The sequence below is a fragment of the Chlorocebus sabaeus genome, chromosome 21 (assembly GCF_047675955.1).
Source record: "Chlorocebus sabaeus isolate Y175 chromosome 21, mChlSab1.0.hap1, whole genome shotgun sequence".
In the NCBI taxonomy this organism is placed as follows: domain Eukaryota; kingdom Metazoa; phylum Chordata; class Mammalia; order Primates; family Cercopithecidae; genus Chlorocebus; species Chlorocebus sabaeus.
The window spans coordinates 111172912-111197709 of NC_132924.1; the positions used below are offsets into that span (position 1 = coordinate 111172912).

Sequence of the window (24798 nt, forward strand, 5' to 3'; positions counted from 1 at the left end):
AACCCTTACGGATTCATGGCGGGGAGGGATATTTTGAACTTGTTTGCTTAGAGGTGGTGTGGCAGCTCTGACCTAGAGTAGAAGTCGACCCAATAAGCAGGAAGAAGATAGTACAGGAGAGGAAGGGTTGGTCCTTTCGCACTTCCTTCACCCCTGCCATAGCCTGGGAACAAATATTTCCACACAGTTGGAAACTCAGGGCTCAATCAGGTGTTTTCAGGAATCACAGTAGAGCGACCTTGAAATTCTGAACTTGTGAAAATTGAAGAAAAACGTAAGTTACCCACTCACCTCTGGCAATTTTTTTCCCACCAATACAATTCTAAACTCCAAAAGCTTGGAAATTACACTCTGGTAAGTACCTCTTTCTATATACTTGCCTCTGAGGCAACAGCTGAAGGTCTGAGCTGTGGAGTTGTTTAGAGGGATGAGGAGGAATGATTTATTTCCCAGTGCCTGGGGCTCCGTCCGAAAGAACACACAGTCACTCCTGACCTCATGGGAGCGAATCAGGTTTGGATAGTTGGACATTTTGAACATTCTCTTCTAAGGGACTACCTAACAGGACAGCCAGGATCATGAAAAAATGATTTCACAGCCCAAAGTAACAAGGCATTTGTTTCACAAGAAGACAATACATCTCAATTACTGATCCCAACATAAACAGAACAGAGAACCAGGAACCTTTAAATTAACCAATTAATATATTAGAGAGCATAAGAAAAGACATTAGCAATATGAAATGTGAACAAACAACATTTTAAAAAACAAGCGAAAATAATAATTAAAAAATAAAAACAGTGCAATAGGTTGGGATAAATAGAAGAAAATGGTCAAATTGAGATGTCAGAATGAGGAAATCTCTCAATATGAAGAAGAAAAGGACAAGAATTTTTTTAAATATGAAAGAAAAGCTAAGAAATTCAAAGAATAAAATTAGAAATTCCAATATCCACACAGTTGGAGTCTAAGAAAAAAGAAAGAAGAAAAAATAAAAGGAAACAAGAAGGCGGGCATAGTGGCTCATGTCTGTAATCCCAATGCTTTGGGAGGCCAAGGCTGGAGGATCACTTGAGCCCAGGAGTTCAAGACCAACCTGGGAAACATAGTGAGACACAATCTCTACAAAAAAGAAAAAAATAAAAGTCGGGAGTAATAGTTACAGGAAAAAAAAAAAAAAAAAAAGATCTTAAAGGGATCATGGAGTACAAAAGAGGAAAGATGAGGAATATCTTTCTGAGAAAGAGAATAATTCACATTTATAGTCAGAGATTCTATTAAAATGGTATCATACTAAAATGAAAAGTATACAGAAAGAGCTGTAGGATATAGGAGATTTCAACATTATCAACCTTCTTAACCTGGTTGACATTTATAGAACACTTCACCAAAATATAACAGAGTGTTATTTTTCTTTTTTTTTCTAGACGAGTTTCACAATGTTGCCCACGCTAGAGTGCAGTGGCCCGATCTCGGCTCACTGCAACCTCTGCCTCTTGGGTTCAAACAATTCTCCTGCCTCAGCCCCCTGAGTAACTGGGATTACAGGCTTGCGCTACCATGCCCAGCTAATTTTTGTATTTTTAGTAGAGACGGGGTTTCACCATGTTGGTCAGGCTGGTCTCGAACTCCTGACCTCATGATCCACGCGTCTTGGCCTTTCAAAGTACTGAGATTACACATGTGAGCCACCGCGCCCAGCAACGTAGGCCATTTTTTGAGACATAACATAAATCTCAGTAATTCTTCCAAGTATTTTAATTATGTAAGGTATGCTATCTGATCAAACAGGAGGCACACATGTAAATAATCCATAAGACCTAAAAATATTAAAATCTTTATCTAGATGTAATTTATATATTAGCAACACACGATTGGAAATTATTTTTAAAAACAATACTAAACATTAAATATTTAGAGATAAATCTTTAAAAATCTGTGCAAGAGCTAAACAGAAAAAACAACAACTTATAACTGAAAGAAATCAAAGATGATCCAAAATTCAATGGAGATTTACCATGTTCCTTGATCAGAATATTAAGATGTTAATTCACCCCAAATTCATCTGTAGATTCAATGTAATCCCAGTCAAAATCTCAATAGAAATAGAAAACCGACTTCTAAAATTTATATGGGGCCCAGAGCAGTGGCTTACGCCTGTATATCTCAGCACTTTGGGAGGCCAAGGCAGGTGGATCACATGAGGCCAGGAGTTTGAGACCAGCCTGGGCAACATGGCAAAACCCTGTCTCTACTAAAAACACAAAAATTAGCTGGGCATAGTGGTGCCCATCTATAATCCCAGCTACTTGGAAGGCTGAGGCATGAGAATCGTTTCAACCTGAGAGGCGGAGGTTGCAGTGAGCCGAGATCCCACCACTGCACTCCAGCCTGGGTGACAGAGTGAGAGTCTGTCCCAAAAAAATAAATAAAATAAAATTTATATGGAAGTACAAATAACCTATAATAACCACAACAACTTTTTGAAAAAGAGCAATAGCCAAGCACAGTGGCTCATACCTGTAATCCCAGCACTTTGAGAGGCTGAGCAGGGAGGATCACTTGAGCCTACAAGTTCAAGACCAGTATGGGTAACAGTGAGACCCCATCTCTACAAAAGCATAAAACAATTAGCCAGGCATGGGGGTGGCATGTGCTTGCGGTCCCAGCTACTCAGGAGGCTAAGGTCGGAGGATCACTTGACCTGGTAGGTTGAGGCTCCAGTGAGCTATACCACTGCAATCCAGCCTCAGTGACAGAGCAAGACTCCATCTCACAAACAAAAGGCAATAAGTTTGGAGGGCTTATACTAATTTCAAGAATTATTATACAACTACTGCAATCATGACAGTGCCATATTAGCATAAAGAGGAACATATAGGTCAATAAAACCTAATAGAGAATGTTAAAATAGACTCATACACATATATGGTCAACATGGCCTGGGCAACATGGCAAAACCCTATCTCTACTAAAAACACAAAAATTAGCTGGACGTGGTGGTGCCCATCTATAATCCAAGCTACTTGGAAGGCTGAGGCATGAGAATCTGATTTTCAACAGAAATGCCAAGGCAATTCAATGGGGGAGGGTAATCTTGTACTAAAAGTGGCCCATACCAGCTTGCAAGAACCTGTTGCGCAAACCTCTTCCTAACTCTACATTCAGTGATGTTGGATTGTTAGCTTGAATAACCTGGTGTGAATAGTCACATCACAGACATTGACAAATACTACAAACTGGGGAGCGTTTTTCTTCCTGGATAGCTGGTTGTTAAAACATTTATCAGTATTCCACTGGAGGTGTTCATGATCTTGATTCTGATGATAATTTTACTGGTGTATGCATACATTAAAATCCTCAAAATGTACACTTCAAAATGTGTAGTTTATTATACATCAGTTATAACCCACCAAACTATAAGGCAAAATGATGCAGGATAAAAAGTTCCACATCTACACATGCTCAGAAATTTTGCCACATAAAGACCCACACTGGAAATCATTAAGTCTGATTGATGTACTAAGTAAAAGGAATAAAAATCTAACAGATGCTCCAAAAAAATGCATAAAGCAAAAGTGATCAAATTAAACTTAAAGTATGTATTATCTATGAACATATTTAAGATCAAATAACAAGAGGAAAATGAACCCATAAGATGCTACAATTAAAGTTTATATTATACTATTAGCATCACAGATGTTGAGGGTAGACATAAATTCTGTGTAAACATGCTAAGTTATTGTCTTTATTAGAAAACTTCTTAAAAGTAATAAAGAGTTAAGAAGAAACAGAATAAGTGGGATAAATTGAAATCAAGATGGTAGAAACAGTTCAAATATATGTATGGTTGCAATAAATGTAGATAAAATAAACTCACCTAGACAGAGATTGACAATTTAAAAGGAGGCACCTAAGCAAAAAGACATGTGAAAGTTAAAACTTTACAGTAAACACACACACACACACACACACACACACACCAGTCAAATACCAGAAAAAGTTGGTATTACTATATTAATATCATATAACACAGACTTAAAAATTAAAAGCATTATTAGGGATAAAAAGAGTTGTACATAAAGATGAAAGATTGAATTTACCAAAAAGATATACTAATTTAAGCACATATATACCAAATAAAGTATCTTCAAAATATATAAAACAAAAAATTGACAGAATACAGAAGGACATTGGCTCATGCCTGAAATCCCAGCACTTTGGGAGGCCAAGGAGGATCGCTTGAGGCCAGGAGTTTGAAATCAACCTGGGCAATGTAGTGAGAGCCCCTCATCTCCAAAAAATATTTTAAAAACAAAATTTAACCAGTGTGGTTGCACATGCTTGTAGTCCAGCTACTCAAGGGGCTAAGAAGGTAGGATCTCTTGAGCCCAGAAGTCAAGGCTGCAGTGAGCAAAGATCCCACCACAGCACTCCAGCCTGGGTGACAGAGCAAGATACTATTTCAAAAAAAAAAAAAAAAAAAAAAATACAGAAGAACATTAATATATCACCAGTATAGTAAGAGATTTTTGACATATTCCTTTCAGTTTTTGACATATTCCTTCTGTTAATTTTGACATATTAATTTCAGCTACTGAGAAGCCAAGAAGAGCTAGACCTAATTTTATATATAACCTGTGTGTATGTATATTTGCATACATATATGTATGAGAGAGAGAGGAGAGACAGAGAGTGTTACATCCAAAAATGGGAGAATATATCTATTTCACATATACCAGAATGTTTATGAAAATTGCCAGCCAGGCGCAGTGGCTTACGCCTATAATCCCAGCACTTTGGGAGACTGAGGCGGGTGGATCACCTGAGGTCAGGAGTTCGAGACTAGCCGGACCAACGCAGTGAAACCCCATCTCTACTAAAAATACAAAATTAGCCGGGCATGGTGGTGCATGCCTGTAATCCCAGCTACTCAGGAGGCTTGAACCCGGGAGGTGGAGGTTGCAGTGAGCCGAGATCACGCCATTGCACTCTAGCCTGGGCAACAAAAGCGAAACTCCATCTCAAAAAAAAAAAAAAAAAAAAAGAGGGAGCCCAGGTATTATGCCATAAAGACAGTATCCAAAAATTTCAAGAAGTAGGATCATTTTTTAAAAATGTTTTTAATTGAGACAGGGTATCACTCTGTTGCTCAGGTTGGAGTGCAGTGACACAGTTATAACTCACTGCAGCCTCAATTTCCCCAGCTCAAGTGGATCCTTCCACTTCAGCCTCCTAAGTAACTGGGACTACAGGCATGCACCACCATGCCTAGTTAATTCTTGATTTTTATTAGAGATAAAGTCTCACTCTGTTGACCAAGCTGGTCTTGAACTCCTGACCTCGAGTGATCCTCCTGTCTCAGCCTCCCAAAGTGCTGGGATGACAAGTGTGAGCCATCACACCCTACCTGGGATCACTGAAGTGTGCTAAATACCTTGAGAAAATACAAGGGGAAAATATGGCATACACATATTTTCCAAACTCGATCATAGAATTCCTGCCTTTTCCCACCATCCTTCTTTTATTTTTCTTCGCAGGATGCTTATTAACATACCCAGGAACTTTCCTTTTTAAAGAATTCACAGTCACCCTTATAAACATTCATTCTTGCTTCTTGTGAGGCTTGTTTATTGACCTCTTGACATTCACTCTACAGGCTATGGAAGCTTGCAAAGATGCTGGCTTGGTGAAATCTCTGGGAGTGTCCAATTTTAACCGCAGGCAGCTGGAGCTCATCCTGAACAAGCCGGGACTCAAATACAAGCCAGTCAGCAACCAGGTACAGCCTAATAGCTTCCACTGGGGTGTGGGGAATGGGGGCAGGATTTACATGACAGGAAAAAGCCTCAGCTGGGAATCGGGAGGCTCATGATTGCTCCACCTGAGTCTCATCATGGGACCCTATGCAAGTCTTTAGACTTCTTTCTATTGGTATCACTTAAAAAAACGGACTTGGGGCTGGGTGCAGTGGCTCACACCTGTAATCTCAGCACTTTCGGAGGCCAAGACGAGCGATCAGGAAATCGGGAGTTCAAGACCAGCCTGACCAACATGGTGAAACCCCGTCTCTACTAAAAATACAAAAATTAGCTAGGCATGGTGGCACATGCCTGTAATCCTAGCTACTCAGAGGCTGAGGCAGGAGAATTGCTTGAACCAGGGAGGCGGAGGTTGTAGCGAGCTGAGATCACACCACTGTACTCCAGCCTGGGCGACGGAGTGAGACTCCGTCTAACAAAAAAAAAAAAAAAAAAGAATCTAATAAAAATCAATGACAAAAACAATGAGAAAAAACAGTAAGGTTCAACAGAAAAAGGACTAAAAGAAGTGAACAGAAATTCACAAAAGACAAATTGCAAGACTGGTAAACATGAAAAATGTTAAACTATTAATTAGAGAAACTTAAATTATAGTGTGATTTTTCTATTGCACATCAAATTAGCAGTTTTTGTCTTATTAATATTTTTAAATATAATGCCCCAATGTAGGCAAGTGATTAAATGCTAGTAAGTGCAAATTGATTTAGCTTTACTAAAAAAACAATTTGTCACTATGTATCAATGCCCTTAAAAAATGTTCAGTCTTCTATTTCTAGTAATCTACCCTAATAAAAAATATCAGAATGCCTAGATAGACTGATGTGTGTTTACTACAACATTGTTTGTAATAGAAAAAAGGGGAAACAAAAAAAATTAAGGGAATGATTAAGTAAGTCACAAGACATTCATATTATGTGAAATCTTAACAAAAGATGTTCTCAAATCCATTTTAAGGAAGCAAAATGAACAAGATACGAAGGGACAGACTAGAACACAAAATGTACACAGCATGAAGGAGATTCTATTAATAAAATGGATTCTATTAAAGAATTTTTTTTAACTATAAAATTGCTTTCAACAACGTGGCCTTGATTTTGTACTCTGCTCTCCAATGCAACCACATAGGTTGAGTGCCATCCGTATTTCACGCAGCCAAAACTCTTGAAATTTTGCCAACAACATGACATCGTCATTATTGCGTATAGCCCTTTGGGGACCAGTAGGAATCCAATCTGGTAAGTAAAACTTTAGGAAGTATTTCCTTTGGTGTAGAGTGTGAGGCTCATGTGAACTACTGTAATTGATTGGAATGCCTTTTGGTTTGCCTGTGCAACCTCTTCAAGTCATTATCTGTATATTTGAATTAGAACTTTTCATACTTTCCTCACTGAGCTGTTGTGAAATTGATTACATTATAGATATGAAATTGCCTATCAGTGCCCAATATATAGGAATGCTCAGTAAATGTTACTTTAATTATTATTTGACAAAGGAGTTTCTATGGCCATGTTTTGCAAATTTTGAATTTTTTGATCCTATATTCAATACTGATACTTTTACTATGATGTGTTCCATAAATGTAAGTAGAAATTTTTCTACTTTAAGGTGATTGCAAAAGTTGCATCTCTATTTCTTCCACTTCAGTCTTCCTGCCTTTCCCTATATGCCGGCTCTCTCTGTAAGACTCATCAAAAAATATTATTTACCCTCTGAAGGAGGCAGCTCCATAAACTTGCCTTGCTTGATCTTCCCATACTAAGAGTACCTCTCCCTTCAATGCATACTCTGCACTCAGAGAAACTGGTTACAGGTGACCTGCAGTGTCCTGGTAGGTGACTGGGTGAATGGGAAGACAGAGGAAGAAGATGGTTTATTAACCTTTGGTTCTGATTACACAAACTAATTATGATGCATGTTTTGATATTTTTAAGGGTGAATGTTTCTTCTCCACCTTTGTTAAAGGATGTGCTTCTAAACTCATTGGGGAAAAGGTACAATAAGACAGCAGCTCAAATTGTTTTGCGTTTCAACATCCAGCGAGGGGTGGTTGTCATTCCTAAAAGCTTCAATCTTGAAAGGATCAAAGAAAATTTTCAGGTAAGAGAATTGCTTTTGGAAATGTGAAAAGATGGGTATGTTTGCTGTTTTTGCTTTTATAGAATGTGTTCAGCTTAATAGGAAACTTGTAACACTCTCATATTTTATTTTATACCAGTTCCTTGACCCGTGTAGCCCATATCTAGGTTTAATTTTCACTGAATTTGAGACAATTGTCAGTACTTCAGAGATTGTTTTGCTACTTGTTCACTATCCAGATTCCTTCTATTTTCTCTTTCCTTATCTACTTTCTGTTTCTTAAAAAAAAAAAAAAAAAATTTTTTTTTTTTTTTAGAGACAGGGTATTGCTATGTTGCCCAGGCTAGACTGGAACTCCTGTCTTCAAGCGATCCTTCCACTTTGACCTCTCAAAGTTCTGGGATTACAGGCGTGAGCCACTGTACCCAGCCTCTTATCTATTGACTCTTGACACTACCTACTCACTTCTCTACCAGCACAACAGAAATTGAGTGAATACAATTTGGAATTCATAATAGTCAACTTTCCACCTTCTTAATGGCTCTGGTAAAAGTTGAGGACAAATTCGAAAATTACTGACGAGGACCTTTTAGACTCTTGAATGCTAATTGCCTTTACTTCCCTCAATAAGTAATCTATGACTTACATTGTAACTTCCAGGTGAAGAAAGAACTAGACAAATGGGGTAATTCATTGATTCCGCTACTACTAAAGACTAAACTGCTAGGTAAATACAACCATAGAAAAGTGCCATATAAAATTAATTAATTACCCATTAGTTAATTTACATTTCAAAAGTAAATTGCCTGTTTAGCCCTACTCATAATTAAAGATAAATAAAAAATAGGATACTAGTTGTCCCTTCATATCAGAAAATAATAAAAATACTTGGTAATATTTGGGGAAACAGGCGCTTTCACATACTATTGTTAGAAACATTGATTTGTATGAGATATGGAAGAGTAGGTTAAATTATTTCATGTTCATCAAAATTCAAATGCACACGTTACATGATTTATTTATATATGGAATCTAAAAAAGTTAATCACATAAAAGTAGGGAGTAGAATAGTGGTTACCGGAGGCTGAGATTATTGAAGGGAGGGTGCTATGAAGAGATGTTGGTCAAAAAATGCATAATTACAGTGAGAAGGTATAAGTGTCAAGAGATCTATTGTACAAAAAGGTGTCTATAGTTGATGATGATATAGTGTATTCTTGAAAAACATAAAGGGAGTACATCTTATGTGCTCTTACCACAAAAGTGATAACTATATGAGGTAATGCATTTGTTAATTAGCTAGATTTAGCCACTCCACAATTTATATGTATGTAGAAACATCATGTTGCGTATGATAAAAACATACAATGTTATCTGTCAAATTAAATAAATCCAAATACACATATCCATTGTCTCAGCAGTCTTATCCTATAGATGTATTTGCACATATATACATGGATGCACACACACACACAGACAGACGTTTATTATAGAATTATTTGTAATATTTTAAAAACTCAAAACAATCTTCAACAGGATTTTATAAAACAAATTGTACATTGAAATATCATATAGCCATTTAAAAAAAAAGTACTGACATAGGAAGATATCCACAATATTAGACAATTACATCTTCAGAGCTTTTTTGCTACATGATAGAATGCAACTCAAACTTTAGCAAAGAAAAAAAAGATAATTTATTGGCTCGCATAACCGGAAAGTCCATGAGTAGATCAGAAATGGCTAGACACAGGTACTCAAATGATTTATAAAAAGATTTCGTTCTCTCTCTCTCTCTCTCCCTCTGTCTCTCCTTTCTCTCCACCCACATGGTGACACAGACAATTCCTAACAGCTCCAGGATAATCAATTACTCATACTCGGTGAAGAGTGAAGATGATCAGAAACAAAGGCTTCTATCAGGGTCTCTATCAATCCCTGATTAGCTCTTGTAGGTCACCCTCATATTACCCACTGTGGCCACAGAGTAGGATACCCTGATTTGCCCCCAGGGCTATATGCCTATTCCTGTGCTGAAGAACTTAACAGCTCCACTAGAAAGGGGAAGGAAAGTTCATAAAAAGAAAAAAGGAGAAAAGATGCTAAATAGTTACATCACCTCCTGACAGTACTTTAACATTTGCCAAAATGCCTCATGCTAAAAAGTGGTTGACACTCTTTTCCACAGTCTTAGAAAGAGATCAACTGCATGACTAATGTTTTGGTTCACTGAAGATTAAAACACATTTTGATGGGCTTTTCGAGGACTGAAAATTTTGCTGTTCAAAAATTATATGAGAGTGTTACAAGTGACCTTTGCAATGGAAGGCATTTGGACTTTATGGCATCTAGCAAATCGCAATTTTGTACCAGAGAAAATGCCACTCTCCTTGAAATTTTCATAGTAACTAATTATGTTATATTCCATATGTTTCCATAGCCTTGATAATAAAAGAATGGAACTCAGAGGTCACATATTCCAAGAAAATATAAAAGGGATACAGATTTAGAAGGAAGATAAGAATGAAAATCACAGCCAATTCTCACTCTTTAGGGAACAGACTCACCCAATAACCATGAATTTTGCTGGGTATGAAAGCAAGAAGCAACAAAATAAAAAATTACGCTCTCTTAGAATGGAGGTAAAATAAACTGTTAGAATATTTTAAAAGAATGGCAAAGATCAATAAAACATAAAGAATAAAGGGAAAAATAAATATTTTGATGATAAAAGAAAAGCAAAAGACAATAAAAATTATGTAATAAAAAGTTAAGACTGGGCACAGTGGTTCACACCTGTAATCCCAGCACTTTGGGAGGCCGAGGCAGGAAAATTGCTTGAGGCCAGGAGTTTGAGAGCAGCTTGGGCAACAAAGTGAGATCCCATTGCTTTAAAATAAAAAAAGTTAAGTTAAACCATCAGTTTAGGCTGGGCATGGTGGCTCATTCCTGTAATCCCAGCACTTTGGGAGGCTGAGGCAGGTGGATCACCTGAGGTCTGGAGTTTGAGACCAGCCTGGCCAACATGGCAAAACCCCATCTCTACTAAAAATACAAAAATTAGCCGGGTGTGGTTGTGGGCACCTGTAACCCCAGCTACTCAGGAGGCTGAGGCAGGAGAATCACTTGAACGAGGCAGGCGGAGGTTGCAGTGAGCTGAGATCACACCATAGCACTCCAGCCTGGATGACAAGAGCGAAACTTTGTCTCAAAACAAACAAACAAAAAACCATGACTTTAAAAACTAGATAAAATTAAAGGTAAAAATGAAGAAAACTAATATGGAGCCAGGATATTTTAAAAGTTAAAATTTAAAGAAAAATATGAAATTATACCAGGTGTGGTCCAGCTTTGTTGCCATCATCCATTGGACTCCATTCTTTGACGATGTTATCTCTGGGCTCACTTTCACTTTCTCCAACACTCTCCCTCTCATAATTCTTAGTGAATTCAACATCCACACCAGTCGTTCTCTGCCCTTACCTGACAGCTCTGTGACTTCCTCTCCCATAAGAATCTTGTCCTATATATTTCAGTCACTAATTCCCATGGTTATCCCTTGGAAATTACAATGACAACTTCCTAATAAATCCTCCATAGGCTCAATTTCAAACATCCCCCTCTCTTTCCTACACTAGCAATTGTTCCTCTCTACTGTGTAACTCCCACCAACATTCGCATAGGTAGTAACCTCCTATCTTAAAAAATAAAATCCAATCTAGACTCACTTTCCTCTCCAAGTATTATCCACTTCTCTCTTTCTGTTTCAAACATCTTGAAAGAGAAGTTGTTCTCACTGCTTCTCATTCCCTTCCCCCACTATCTCCTGAATCCATTCAAACCAAACATTTACCCTGACCATCCCACTGGAACAGCCCTTGTCAAAGTTACCGGTGACCTCACATTGCTAGATCCAGTAATTCTCAGTCCTTGTCCCACTTGGTCTTTCAGCCACATCTGATACAGTTAACAATCTCTCCTTCTTCAAACATTTACTGAAATGGAAAACTGTAGGAGAAGCAGTTTGAGAGGAACTATCAGGAGCTCAGTTTTGTAATATGAGATCCTCATTCACTTAGGATAATTTGTGCCATGGGAGAAAAAAAAAAGACCACCACTGAAAATCAATCCACATACAACAAGAAAAAACATGATATAGAAATAATGTAGAGAGGGTGAATCTGAAAGCTTCTATTGAGATCGAAACCAAAGTTTATGAAAGTAAGTTTACTTTTATTCTCAACACAATGTAGGTTACAATTGCATGTTTATTAACTCAGAAGAAACAGTGAATCAGTGTTGATCTTTTCAAAATATGCTTAACAAAATTACATAACACAACATGACATCCTCTATTTCACAGAAGTTTTGCAGAATGTTCACAAAGAGAATAATTCTCACAAAAATTTTGGAGGGCTTTATCTGAAGGAGAATTTGTAACTCTTTAATTTTTTTTCAAGTCACACTCTTTTGACATATCTATCAAAGGAGATTTTTAACTGTGCAGGATTCTTCTTTGAAAAACATCATACCTATAATTAGAACAAATCTCCAAGATCACTTTCTTTGATTTCATAAAATCCCGCATCTTTGCAAGATTTGCAACCTCACTTTGCCATTAGGTTATGCCATATATTTACTGGATAAGAGGCTGGCCCACGAAGACTTAAAGGACAGGACTAGTGTTTAGCAAAAAAGAAGTCTGGGTAAGGATTCATTTTATAGGCGATTCATTCATTTTTATATTGTGCGAATTTTTGATTCCTTACATAATCTCATAAACACCAATAATTGGATAATAAATCATAAAAGAAAATGGTTCCTTGAAAAGAGTACTTGGAGAGAATCCATGGAGAGAAAATTAAGTAAATCATGTTCCATCTACACAATGAATACCGTGGCTAAAAGAATAAAGTCAGGTTACATATTGTGATAGAACTATCACTGGGGTCACTAAGATATTATGTGAATAAAGCAAAGTTGCAGAATCATAAAGGTATGGTCTAATTACTGCATTTTCCTCTTAATGTGTGTAGTATTTGGGAGGAATATTTGGGAAGGGAAATAAGAATGGGGTGATGAGTGACAAGATTCTCATTATTTATTCCGTATAGGTCTATGTACTTCTACAGTGTTTCATTTCTTTGCAAAGAGCATATATTTATGTACTACTTATATAATTAAAATCTATTAATCATTAAATATATTAAAATAAAAGTTAAAGAATAGAAAGATAAAATAATAAAGAGAAGATAGGTTATATACAGATAACCCAAATGTTAAAAATAAAAGGAAGTGAAAATAAAATATATAAATGTTAATAAGGGACAATTATAAAACCAGAATACAAATAAAGTGTAAAAGCTAAGAAAACTAAAACAATGAAAATATAATTAGAATAAAAAGGCAGAAGAGACATCAAAGATGTTGAGAGAAAGGATTTCAACATAGCGAATTAAAAGTTAAAAACAAAGCAAATTAAAAGTTTTTTTAAAAAGCAAATTTAGGCCGGGTGCAGTGAGGCTCATGCCTGTAATTGCAGCGCTTTGGGAGGCCAAGGTGGGAGGATCGCTTGAATTCAGGCATTTGAGACCAGCCTGGGCAGCATGGTGAAACCCCATCTCTACAAAAAATGCAAAAATTAGCCAGGCGTGTCTGTAGTCCCAGCTACTTGGGAAACTGAGGCATGAGAATAGCTTGAACCCAGGAGGCGGAGGTTGCAGTGAGCCAAGATGGTGCCACAGCACTCCAGCCTGGGTGACAGAGTGAGACCCTGTCTTAAAAAAAAAAAAAACAGCATATTTAGAGACTCAGAATTTTTTAAGTGTAAGACAGTAGTTCAGAATCAAAAGCCCAGCATTTCATACAGAAATAAGAGTTCTTCACATTTGAAATTTTAGGGGATTTCATTAACATCTGTGGTTTCAGAGCATTTGGAATTTCTTGTAAGATGTCCCCAGAAAGACTGTCTCTAAAACAAAGGGCAGATCAGAGTATCCAGCTCCACCTCAGTGGGTAGCTCCCCAACACCAGCCTGACTCCTCTTAGACATTTGCAGAGATATTCATACATCTTTCAGAGGCTCTCACTGGTGGTCCCACTTTCTGATCCCAAGCTTGACCTTCAAAAATATTCCATTATTTCCGTTATTTCAGATCTTTGACTTTTCTCTCACTGAAGAAGAAATGAAGGACATTGAAGCCTTGAATAAAAATGTCCGCTTTGTGCCATTGCTCATGTAAGTTCTGGGGATCATTAATGGGTACTGGCCAGTGGTATTGAATGGTCATGTGTCAAGCAACAAGGCTTATATGAACCCTGACCTATGTCCATAGCACCAGGGCAAAGCATGGTGGGCCGCATATTCCGAATGTTAACGTGCCTGAGGGAAATACATCCACTACAGGGCCTTCCACAACCCTACACTCTCACTGAAAAGGAAGGTCCTGGCATCTGTGACATTCCGTGACTTAGGTGAAGGCATGCAGACTAAGGAGCCTGAGGAGAATTCATTTATCATGTACATATGCTAAAACAACAGCAGCACAAATGTTGAAACAACTTATTTATTTATTCCTAAAAATCAAAGAGATGCACCAATTAGGGCAAAATTATAAAAAAAAAAATTCTGAGAGGCATGATAATGTTGCAGAAAGAACACTAGATTGAAAAACAAGAACTTAGACTTTCAGATAAATACTTTCTTGCCGATAAGATTTTAGTTTCTAGCTCTACCTATTAGCTGACTTCCCACAAGCAAAACTCGGTATACTCCTTCAAAATGTCAAGTTCGGCCAACCAACTGAAGTAGCTCTTTATTCTCTAAATATTACAGGCCCTTTAAAAAAAATAGTTTGGGCCAGGTGTGGTGGCTCACGCCTGTAATCCCAACTCTTTGGGAGGCCGAGGTGGGTGGATTGCCTGAGGTTGGGAGTTAAGAGATCACCCTGGCCAACACGGAGAAACTCCGTCTCTGCTAAAAATACAAAAATTAGCTGGGTGTGGGGGGCACATGCCTGTAATCCCAGCTACTCAGGAGGCTGAGGCAGGAGAATCGCTTGAACTCAGGAGGCAGGGGTTGCAGTGAGCCAAGATCATGCCACTGCATTCCAGCCTGGGCAACAAGAGCAAAACTCCATCTCAAAAAGAAAAAAAAGAATAGTTTCTATATATGTGTGTATAGATATACACACACATATACACATATATACTCATATACACACACATGCATTTTTTTCTTCTTAATCATTTTCTATTAATCTTTCAGTTCTTCAAATCACCTGAATAGTCATCTTCGTCTTGAATCTTTAAGTGAGCATTCAGAAAATGCTAAGATGATTCAGATAGTTTGGACACTTACTTTATTGATTAAGTAAGTGGCTGGATTAATATTGGCTGGATTAATATTGAATTAATATTGAATTAATATTGAATTAACTGGCTGGATTAATATTGAATTTCTGAATTAATAAAACAGCTTCCTAATGGAAATTTTTCAGGGGGAAAATTGTTTGACATCAAAAGGCACCACCACCCAGCCTCAAGAACAAAAGAGTAAACATAAACACATAAATAACACTTTCCCAGAACTAACAGTTATAGGTTAATTAATAGCTCTTGAAGATAAACGATTTCTATTGAATTGATATTATATCATTAAGTTTAGAAGAGAAGCCAGGTGCAGTGTCTCATACCTGTAATTCCAGCACTCTGGGAGGCTAAGATAGGAGAATCACTTGAGGCTCAGAGTTCAACACCAGCCTAGACAACATAGCAAGACCCCATCTCTACAAAAAATTTAAAAATAAGCCATCGTGGTGGCAAGCACCTGTAGTACTAGCTACTTAGGAGGCTGAGGTGGGAGGATCACTTGAACCCAAGACTTTGAGTGAGCTATGACTACACTCCATCCTGGTAGACAGAGTGACGCCCTGTCTCAAAAAAAAAAAAATACAAAAAACAAACAAACAGAAACAGTATAATCCATCAATGTACTAATTGTTTTACAGACAGTTGGTGACATTATTCATCTTGACATTTGACATATTTAAAAGTCATTATAGCAACTTAGGGGAAAAAAATAACTCTTAGCAGGAAATAACTAGAAAAATCAGCAAGGTGAAACAAGGATTAGACCCCATTAATCACAAATACTGTATCATTTAGAGATACTGGACCATGATGTTTTTCAGCTTTTATCAAGCTGATTTTTAACATTTGAAAATCTTAATATTTTCCATTTTAATTTATAGTACCTACAGAAAACTAAATCAGGAACACACACATTCCAGACATTTCACAGACCATTTCATCATTGTTATCTAAGAGCTAAATTCACTGCCATCATCATTGTCATAATCATCAAGGAAACTTATTTTGCTACTTATCACCTTTCTAGATCTCAAACTCTCAACAGGCAGGAGGTCTAGTGAGAAGGGCAAGTAAAAATGCTAATGAGACTGGGTGTGGTGGCTCATACCTGTAGTCCCAGCACTTTGTGAGGCCGAGACAGGGGGACTGCTTCAGCCCAGGAGTTCAGCTTGGGCAACCGTGGTGGCACATACCTATAATCCCAGCTACTTGGGAGGCTGAAGCAGGAGGCTTGCTTGGGAGCCCAGAAGTTTGAGGTTGCAGTGAGCTATGATCATGCCACTGCACTCCGACCTGAGTAACAGAGTGAGATTCCATCTGTAAAAAAAAAAAAGAAAAAAGAAAAAAGTGCTCATCAGTAGAGGGTGACACTGGTAATAAGAGTTTTGAAGAGAAATGCCCATGTAGTGGATTGAAGAAGGAGGCAGCCAGCGTCGAGGGAACAGAAAGGGGGAAGGAGTAGGGAAGAGGTGTGCACACATGACATGCCTAAGACATGACTCACCTCTGGGGATTCTGTTCTGAGTAAAATGTTGATAAGGTGGCCACTAACCTTCCCTCAACATACTCACATTCAGGAGGCTGTCCAGAGCTTCAGGAAAAGGTGCTGGCTTGAGGGAAAACAAAAGAGGAGAGTAGGTAAGAAATAGTAAAGGAATGAATAGGAGACGGGGTAGTGTCAGTGAAATTCTCAAAGGATGCTAGTGAAACATACAGCTGTGCAATTTTTGAGTGAACTTTTTTCTGTGGGGGAATTGTTTTGGCAGGTGGCGCGATCACCCTGAATACCCGTTTCATGATGAATACTGACTGCAGGGAGTTCCTGAACAGATTTTTCACTCCCATGAGTGCCAAGACGGTGCGATGGGTAGTCCCCTGGATGTGAAAATGAAAAGGGTTTTACCATCCTGAGAAAAAATAATGATGGAAATGTGTTTGATGTTTGTGTAGTGTAAGTGACTTTGACTGAGTCACAGTGAAGTAAAAATATTAAAATCTGTTGAAATAACTCTTAGGAAATTATCAACTAATTTTTTCAGATCAATATCTTCTACGTTCCAGACAGAAAAAAAAATAGACTTTGGAAGAAACATCAAAGGCAACATATGACAAGAAGCTCATGAATCTGGGTAGTAGTGTTGGCAATCTGAGTTCTTTAAGGGTTAACAGGACAACAAAGTGCATGTGGCAGTGTGCTGGCAGTGGCCTTGAGGCTTTGGACCATTGGTTGTAAAACAGACACAGCCAAGATAAGATCCACACATGCATTATTAACAAGGAAGTGATTTGCTGCACCTTGAGTTGAGAGGGCTACATATAGAAAAGCCTTAAAATAGAGCTAAATACCACAGTGGTCAACAAAGCCATCATGATGTTGTTGTTTGTTTCCATCCAATGTATGTTTGTTTAGTTTTTATCCAACTTGAAGAATGAAAACTTACCTGGATCTCTCTTGCATCCTTAAAGGGCCTGAGTCTCAACATGGCTGCTGATCCATACTCACACATCTTACCATCGATCTTGCCTACATTGATTATAGAACCACTACTATGTGAAAAGGCTTGAAACAACCAACATACACAAATAAAACCCTGCCTTGTAAAATAGTTCTGAGATGCTATTTTAAAAGAGGGATTTAAAAAGGAAACTTTGGGAGATATGTTGAAATAAGGTGCTTTATAACGTTACTGTATTTAAGACTTTAACAGTGTTACTTGGATAGCTTATATGAATTTTGAGAAAGTAGCAAGTTCAAAAGAACTCTGGTAATTTTACTGTATGTACAATTTAAAGAGTGAATAAGATTATTAGAATTCAGCCATAGAGATATATCTATTTTCAGTTCAACTACAGAAATATATTTCATTCATTCATATTAGGTCACTGTCATAGGATGAGAGAGTTCTTCAAAAATTATGTTTTCCCAAGATCAGTTGCTTATAATGTTCAATGACCTCAAGACATATATTTCTGAGAAATTATCATTTTTAAAAATTTGGTCTATATTGATTGTTTTCACTGATTCCAATATTATTGCTTACAACGGTGACCTCTGGAAAATATTTTGTTCACAAGAAATAATAAAGTATAATGATTTGTTGCATCACATGAATCTCCATTCTGTTTCTAAGGTTGGGGCAGGGGAAGAATAATCTGAAGCCAGTTAAATTAAAAGGCCTTTGATTTGATTTAATTCCTGCTGTACATTTAGCATTGGAAAGAGAGGAAAGAAAAGGGGGTGCCACCAGGCATGGTGACTCATGCCTATAATCCCAGCAATTTGAGAGGCCAAGGCAGGTGGATGGCGTGAGCCCAGGAGTTCAAGACCAGCCTGGAACAACATGGTGAAACCCTATCTCTACCAAAAAAAAAAAAAAAAAAAATTAGCCAGGAATGGTGGCACACACCTGTGGTCCCAGCTACTCAGAAGGCTGATGTCAGAGGATCACTTGGGTTGGGGGGCAGAGGTTGCAGTGAGCCAAGATTGTGCCACTGCACTCGAGCCTGGGTGACAGAGTGAGATTCTGTCTCAAAAAAAAAGGAAAGAAGGAAGGAAGGAAGGAGAAAAGGAAGGAAGGAAGGAAGGAAGGAAGGAAGGAAGGAAGGAAGGAAGGAAGGAAGGAAGGAAGGAAGGAAGGGAGGGAGGGAGGGAGGGAGGGAGGGAGGGAGGGAAAAAAGGGGGGTACCATTATGAAAGAGCAGAAACTTGAGTCCTGGTCCCTGTTGTCAAAGCCCTTCAAAATACTTTAAGGGTATTAGTTTAGAGGTGAGAATGGAAACAACACCTATCAAAGCATTTTTTAAAGACAGGCATTGGAAAAGAGTCCCATCATTTATCAGTGAAAAGGTATTTCTAAAAATTGGAGGAGAGGAATCCTCTCTTAGTCATAACAGAGATGGAGGAAAAAAGATCTGCAGACAGAAAGCAGGAAGTTCAGGAAAGAACAACAGCCTGATGGAAGCTTCTGCATGTTCCTTCTCCCTCCACTGTCACCCCTCTCAAGCTTCCCATCTGTTATGGGTTGAACTGTGTCCTCTCAAAATTCACACGTTAAAGCCCAGCCCCCAGTACCTCAGAATGTGATCTTAAATAAAAATAGGGCCAGGTGTGGTGGCTCATGCCTGTAATCTCAGCTATTTGAGAGGCTAAGGTGGAAGGATCACTTGAGGCCAGGAGTTCGAGACCACCCTGGTCAACAGAGGGAGACCTTATGTCTACAAACATTTAAAAATTAGCTGGATATGGTTGTGCACACATGGCTGGTTGTACAGACACATAGCACCCAGCTACTTGGGCGGCTGAGGCAGGAGGACTGTGTGAGCCCAGGAGTTTGAGGCTGAAGTGAGCTATGATCATGCCACTATACTCTAGCTTGGATAACAAAGCAAGACCTCATCTCTTAAAAATAAATAAAATAGGGTCATTGCATATGTAATTAATTAAGATGAGATCATACTGGGGTAGGGTGGAATAAGGCGAACCTTAAACCAATAAGACTGTGTCCTCATAAAAAAGGAAATTTGGACACAGACAACACACAGGGTGAATGTCATGTGAAGATGAAAACAGAGATCAGGGTGATGCTTCTACAAGGTAAGAAATGACAAAGATTGCCAACAACTACAAGAAACTAGGCAAAAGACTTGGAACAGATTTCACTTCAGCCCTCAGAGGGCATCAACATTGCCAACACCTTGATCTCAGATGTCTAGGCTTCAGGACTGTGAAACACTACAGTTTTGTTCTTTAAGCCACCCAGTTTGTGGTACTTAGTTACAGCAGCTTTACAAACGAACACACCACCCCTCAGTAAAGATTTCCTGTCTCTCCAGTTAACATCAGCTGTAAAAATGTCCTTGCCAAATCAATGCTATGCTGGGCCCAAGTATTGACAACCAATAATCTTGATCTTTTGGGGACTTTTGCAACCCCAAAGAGATGTTTGTTAACCCAAATCAATTTTTCTTATCAATGGCCTCTGATCAGCTATGTAGAAAGATCCATCAATAGTGATGCAACCTGCCTGAAAAAGGAGAGGAGACCCATGGCATACCATGCTCACTGGTCCACAGAAACATAGCGGGCTGGAGCGGCAAAGACATCCTGCCCCAGTACACAGAACGTTTCTGGATCTGCAGTGTTTCTTGGTAAGACTGTTTCTTGGCCGGGTGCGATGGCTCATGCTTTTAATCCCAGCACTTTGGGAGGCCGAAGTTGGTGGATCATGTGAGGTCACGAGTTCAAGACCAGCCTGACCAACATGATGAAACCCTGTCTCTACTAAGTATAAAAAAAAAATTAGCCGAGCATGGTGGCACATCCCTGTAATCCCAGTTACTTGGGAGGCTGAGGCAGGAGAATCACTTGGACCTGGGAGTTTGCAGTGAGCCAAGACTGTGCCACTGCACTCCAGCCTGGGCAACACAGTGAAACTCCATCTCAAAAAAAAAAAAAGGGAAGGTTTCTTGATCATTTTGTAGTTTATGAGCATGATGACTAAGTGTTCATGTGCATGTGTGAGATGTGCCGCCCTCAAACCTTGTTATAACATCAGCACATTACCCATACAACATGAAAAAAATGTTTCTTATCCCTGACAGTTCTCCAGTTCTCCAAGAGGGCCTCCCTCGGGCACTGTCATTCCTTCCACAGTAATGACACAGCACCAGGAGAGGCCATTAGAGGGGCACAGGCAATGATCCCATGTCTTCAGCCTTCAACACTTTGAGGTGTGTGCATTCCAAGGTCACAGTCATAGGGACTGACAAAGATGAACAAACTCGTATTTCCAAGACTTGGTATTTCTCAGAACTCTCAAAATGTCAGGCTTCTGCTGATAACTTCAATGTCTGCTTCTTGAATCAGAATCCTCCCTGAATCCGAACAGCAATCTTAATGTTTCTGTCTCTACACATGAAATCCCCAAATTCTCACTTTAGCTTCTTCCACCCTAGTCTCTGCCTCCCACTCATGAGAAACAGGACTAATAGGCTTACTCTCTCATCCAAGGGCCATTTTGGTAAAAGACTTTTCTGGTGCGTCATATCTCCTCTGGCAGGAGCTATCCCCCTGACATCCCTGTTAGGATTCTTCAGGATCTCGGCTTGAGCTCAGGCTACCCTCCCTGGATGTACTAACTGCCTTGGGGCAAAATTCTCCTTTTGCACGTCAAGTGCTTGCCTGATTCAGCTCAAAGCAGATCAGACTTTCTTAATAAAGCCACATGCTCTTCTCTTTGCCTTCTGCACTCCAAGCTTGAACCAAAACTTGGTTCCTTTATGAAGGACTTCACTGAAGGCCTCAGGAAGCACCCAGCACAATCTTCTAACCCAGCACCAAAGCCTGAGCCTTGGCAGACACATGGTCCAAGTTCCAAAATGTAAGTTACACTTTAAGTGAATCTGGTGAATGGGCTGGAGCCTTGGTCTGGTGGGGAGTGCGGGGGTTTGCTGGGGAGGAGAGGAAGGGACGGTGGTGTGGGGGGAAGCCCTCCTATCCGTCTTTTTTTTAAACAGTTACTCCTCTTCCTTTTTCTCTCTGGTTTCTCATTACTCCAACCAGCAGAGACCAGCCCAGGATGAAGACTGGGCAGTAGCCTGGGAGGAACCGGGCTTCGGTAACCAAACGGGCCCCAGGGGGCCCGGGAGGCGCGGAGGTCCCAGCCTGCGGGCAGGAAGCTCAAGCGGCCCAGCGCTGTGGCAGCTCCATGGGGCCCTGGCGGAGGCAAGGGCACAGCGTGGCGGGCTGCGTATGTGAACAAGGTGCGCGGCGGGGCCACGGTCGTCGCGGAGCCTGAGCACATCAAGGAGCGCATCAGACTTCCAGGGCTGAAGTGCAAGGCAGCAGCTTTTGATTTCGGGGGCAACCAACTGGGACTCGATGGGTGGAAAAGAAGTGCCTAAACAGCAAGCTGCTTACCGCAGTCTCGGTCAGAATTTGTGGGGGCCCCATAAATGTGGGTGCCTGGCGGGGTCCTGGCGCCGACAGCACTCTCGGGTTTGTGTGCTGTGCACAGTATCCTCATCACCGCACAATGGAAGCTGCGGAGCTGGGGTCAAAATGAGAAGGGGCAGCTGGGACCTGCGACACCAAGAGAATGGAAGCCCCCAGACTCACTGAGGGTCTCTGCCAGGAAGTGAGTGTGTAGGCAGCCTGTGGGCGGAACTTCACCTTGGCCTTGCCAGAAACAGGCCCTGCGTTTGCGTTTGGGGAGAACACGATGGGGCAGCTGAGCCTCAGCACCCACACAGGAGCATCCCCAGCCCCGCACAGATCATGGACAACGGGCAGCCAATTACTAGAATGGCCAGTGGAAATGAATTCTGCATAATGGGCGGCAAAGGAGACCTCTGTTCCTTCGTGTGCCCTCAATATGGTCAGCTGGGACCCAGGCACAGTGATTAGTGTAAGGCTGCAAGCTGGTGCCGGTGCCACGATGAGTGGCCCACCTTCACTGAGAATGAAAGATGGGCAGATTCTGCCTGTACCAAAGGTGGTTTTGAGACCCCCAGAACAGGGCAGGGACCCCTCCCCATTTTCCTTACATGCTGTGCTGACTGAAGCTACATTCAGCCTTGCCGCCACGCAACCACAAACGTTTCCTTTCACAAAAATAGACCAATCAGATCTGAGACAGAGTACTCTGAGCACAAGCATCTTGGCTAACAGTGGGCACTTTGCAAAAGATGCTCCCCAATGCACTTGCCCAGTAATGTCCTAGCCTGTCCTAACCTGGCCTTTGCTTCATTTCAGTAGTAAAAATCACAGCCCTGGGTGGAGATTCAAGATGCTAATGAGACATGCATCACATGAAGAAGCATGTCCAGAGACTGCCTAGGTACAACTGCCAGACTACCCCAAACATGCAATGATGTCACATGGAGGAGCTCCAAAGCAAATGAAACCCCAAACTAACCTGCTGCCAGGGAGCTAGCTGCAGGTCTCTTCCTGTTGCTACCTCCCCTTCTGCTCAAGCTGAGAGCTCCAATAAACTGCCTTGCTCAAGTCCATCTCAGATTCTTGGTCTATTTCTATTTACTAAGGGTCAAGAACCCACCAGCCAGTAACAGTTGTGCAAGACGCGGTCTGCAATGCTAACCACACATTGATTCTGGACTCCAACAAATGAGTCTTCTCCTGGGGCTTTGGTTGCTATGGTGGGCTGGGCCACTCAGAGCAGAAGGATGAGATGGTCTCCGCTTGGTAAATTTGGAGTTTGACTTCCTTGGGTGTGGGGCATCCCAGATCCATGTTGGTTACACCTGCTCCTTTGCTGTCTGTGAAGTTGGTAGTCTCTTTTTCTGGGGAGCCCAATATCTTCCGTGAATCTTCCAAGTACCTGAAAGCAGAGCAGGACCTCTGTGGCTGCAGAATCAGGAGGCTGGCTTGTGGGAAGAGCAGCATCATTCTAGCCGCCGATGAGAGCACCATCAGCTGGGGGCTGTAACCAAACTTTAGGTAATTGGGATACAGAGAGCATGAGCCCAAGTCTTCCACTGCAGCGCAAAAGGTGAAGACTCTGGATGGCATCTTTCCAAAGCAGGTCTCCAAAGGCTACTCACACTCCTTCGTGATAGTGCGAGATGAAATTGAGACCAGGAAAGAGAAGATCAAGAAACTGCTAGAGCCGGGTGTGGTGGCTCACCTGTAATCCCAACACTTTGGGAGACCGAGGCGGGCGGATCATCTGAGGTCAGGAGTTCGAGACCAGCCTGGCTAACATGGTAAAATCCCGTTTCTACTAAAAATACAAAAAAATAGCCAGGCATAGTGGCACATGCCTATAATCCCAGCTAATCGGGAGGCTGAGGAAGGAGAATCGCTTGAACCCAGGAGGTGGAGGATGCAATGAGCCGAGATCATGCCATTGCACTCCAGTTTGGGAACAAGAGTGAAACTCCATCTCAAAAAAAAAAAAAAAAAAAAGAAAGAAAGAAAAGAAAAGAAAGAAAGAAAGAAAGAAACTGCTAGAATACAACCCCTGAACCCTTTGATGTTCCTGGGGACTCCTGCAACTCCACACATCTCCCAGAAGCTATCATTTCCTGTGCACTGGGAGGGGAAGTCAGACAAGGAATTTTAAAAAGCAAAAGTTAGCCAAAGGTGCATTTTAGACTCCCTGGGGTTCCATTTTTACAAGGGATCTAATGTTAATTATCCTTTTCTGCATACTTTTAAAAGTCTGTTTTTTCTCTTCATGTTTAAAATATTTGCTCATATTTGGAAAAAATATGAGTTGTTACAAAATAGTGGTAAAGACATCCAGACTCCCAGTGAGGACCGTGTTTCCCATTACACTTCACCCAAATTAACTCAGTCGATTCTAACTTTCAGGAGTGTTCACTTGTTATGCCCCACTTCCATATAGCGATTTTTCCATCAGAATGTTATTAGTTCCTAGTAACAGAAATGCAATTCAGACTAGTTTAAGCAGAAATAGTGAATTCAATTTATCACAGAACTGGAAACAAAGAAGTGCAGGGGTAAAGTGGCTGTAAGCAACTAGAACTCGGGCTCAAACAGTGTCTT

At 40.2% G+C, this 24798-nt stretch overlaps 1 protein-coding gene, 1 non-coding gene and 1 pseudogene across 4 annotated transcripts in view; all 3 read left to right on the forward strand.

Moving 5' to 3' along the window:
* AKR1D1 (aldo-keto reductase family 1 member D1) overlaps positions 1-17078 on the forward strand; it is a 39930-nt gene extending 22852 nt beyond the window's left edge. The window contains exons 5-9 of one of the 2 annotated variants that reach the window (XM_007983066.3): positions 5660-5782; positions 6948-7057; positions 7754-7919; positions 14054-14136; positions 17036-17078. In XM_007983066.3, coding sequence (XP_007981257.1) covers positions 5660-5782; positions 6948-7057; positions 7754-7919; positions 14054-14136; positions 17036-17078 — 525 coding nt within the window. The remainder of the gene's footprint in view (positions 1-5659; positions 5783-6947; positions 7058-7753; positions 7920-14053; positions 14137-17035) is intronic. The other variant, XM_037991136.2, reaches the window with a different exon arrangement.
* A 3246-nt stretch (positions 17079-20324) lies between these two features.
* Positions 20325-24072, forward strand: LOC103227403 (protein RCC2-like; annotated as a pseudogene). The gene is made up of 4 exons (XR_012090086.1): positions 20325-20417; positions 21906-22673; positions 22711-22765; positions 23330-24072. The product of XR_012090086.1 is annotated as a protein RCC2-like (transcript).
* Positions 20739-20842, forward strand: LOC119621639 (small nucleolar RNA U13). The gene has a single exon (XR_005238183.1). It is a non-coding gene; the product is annotated as a small nucleolar RNA U13 (small nucleolar RNA).
* Positions 24073-24798: the final 726 nt, after the last annotated feature.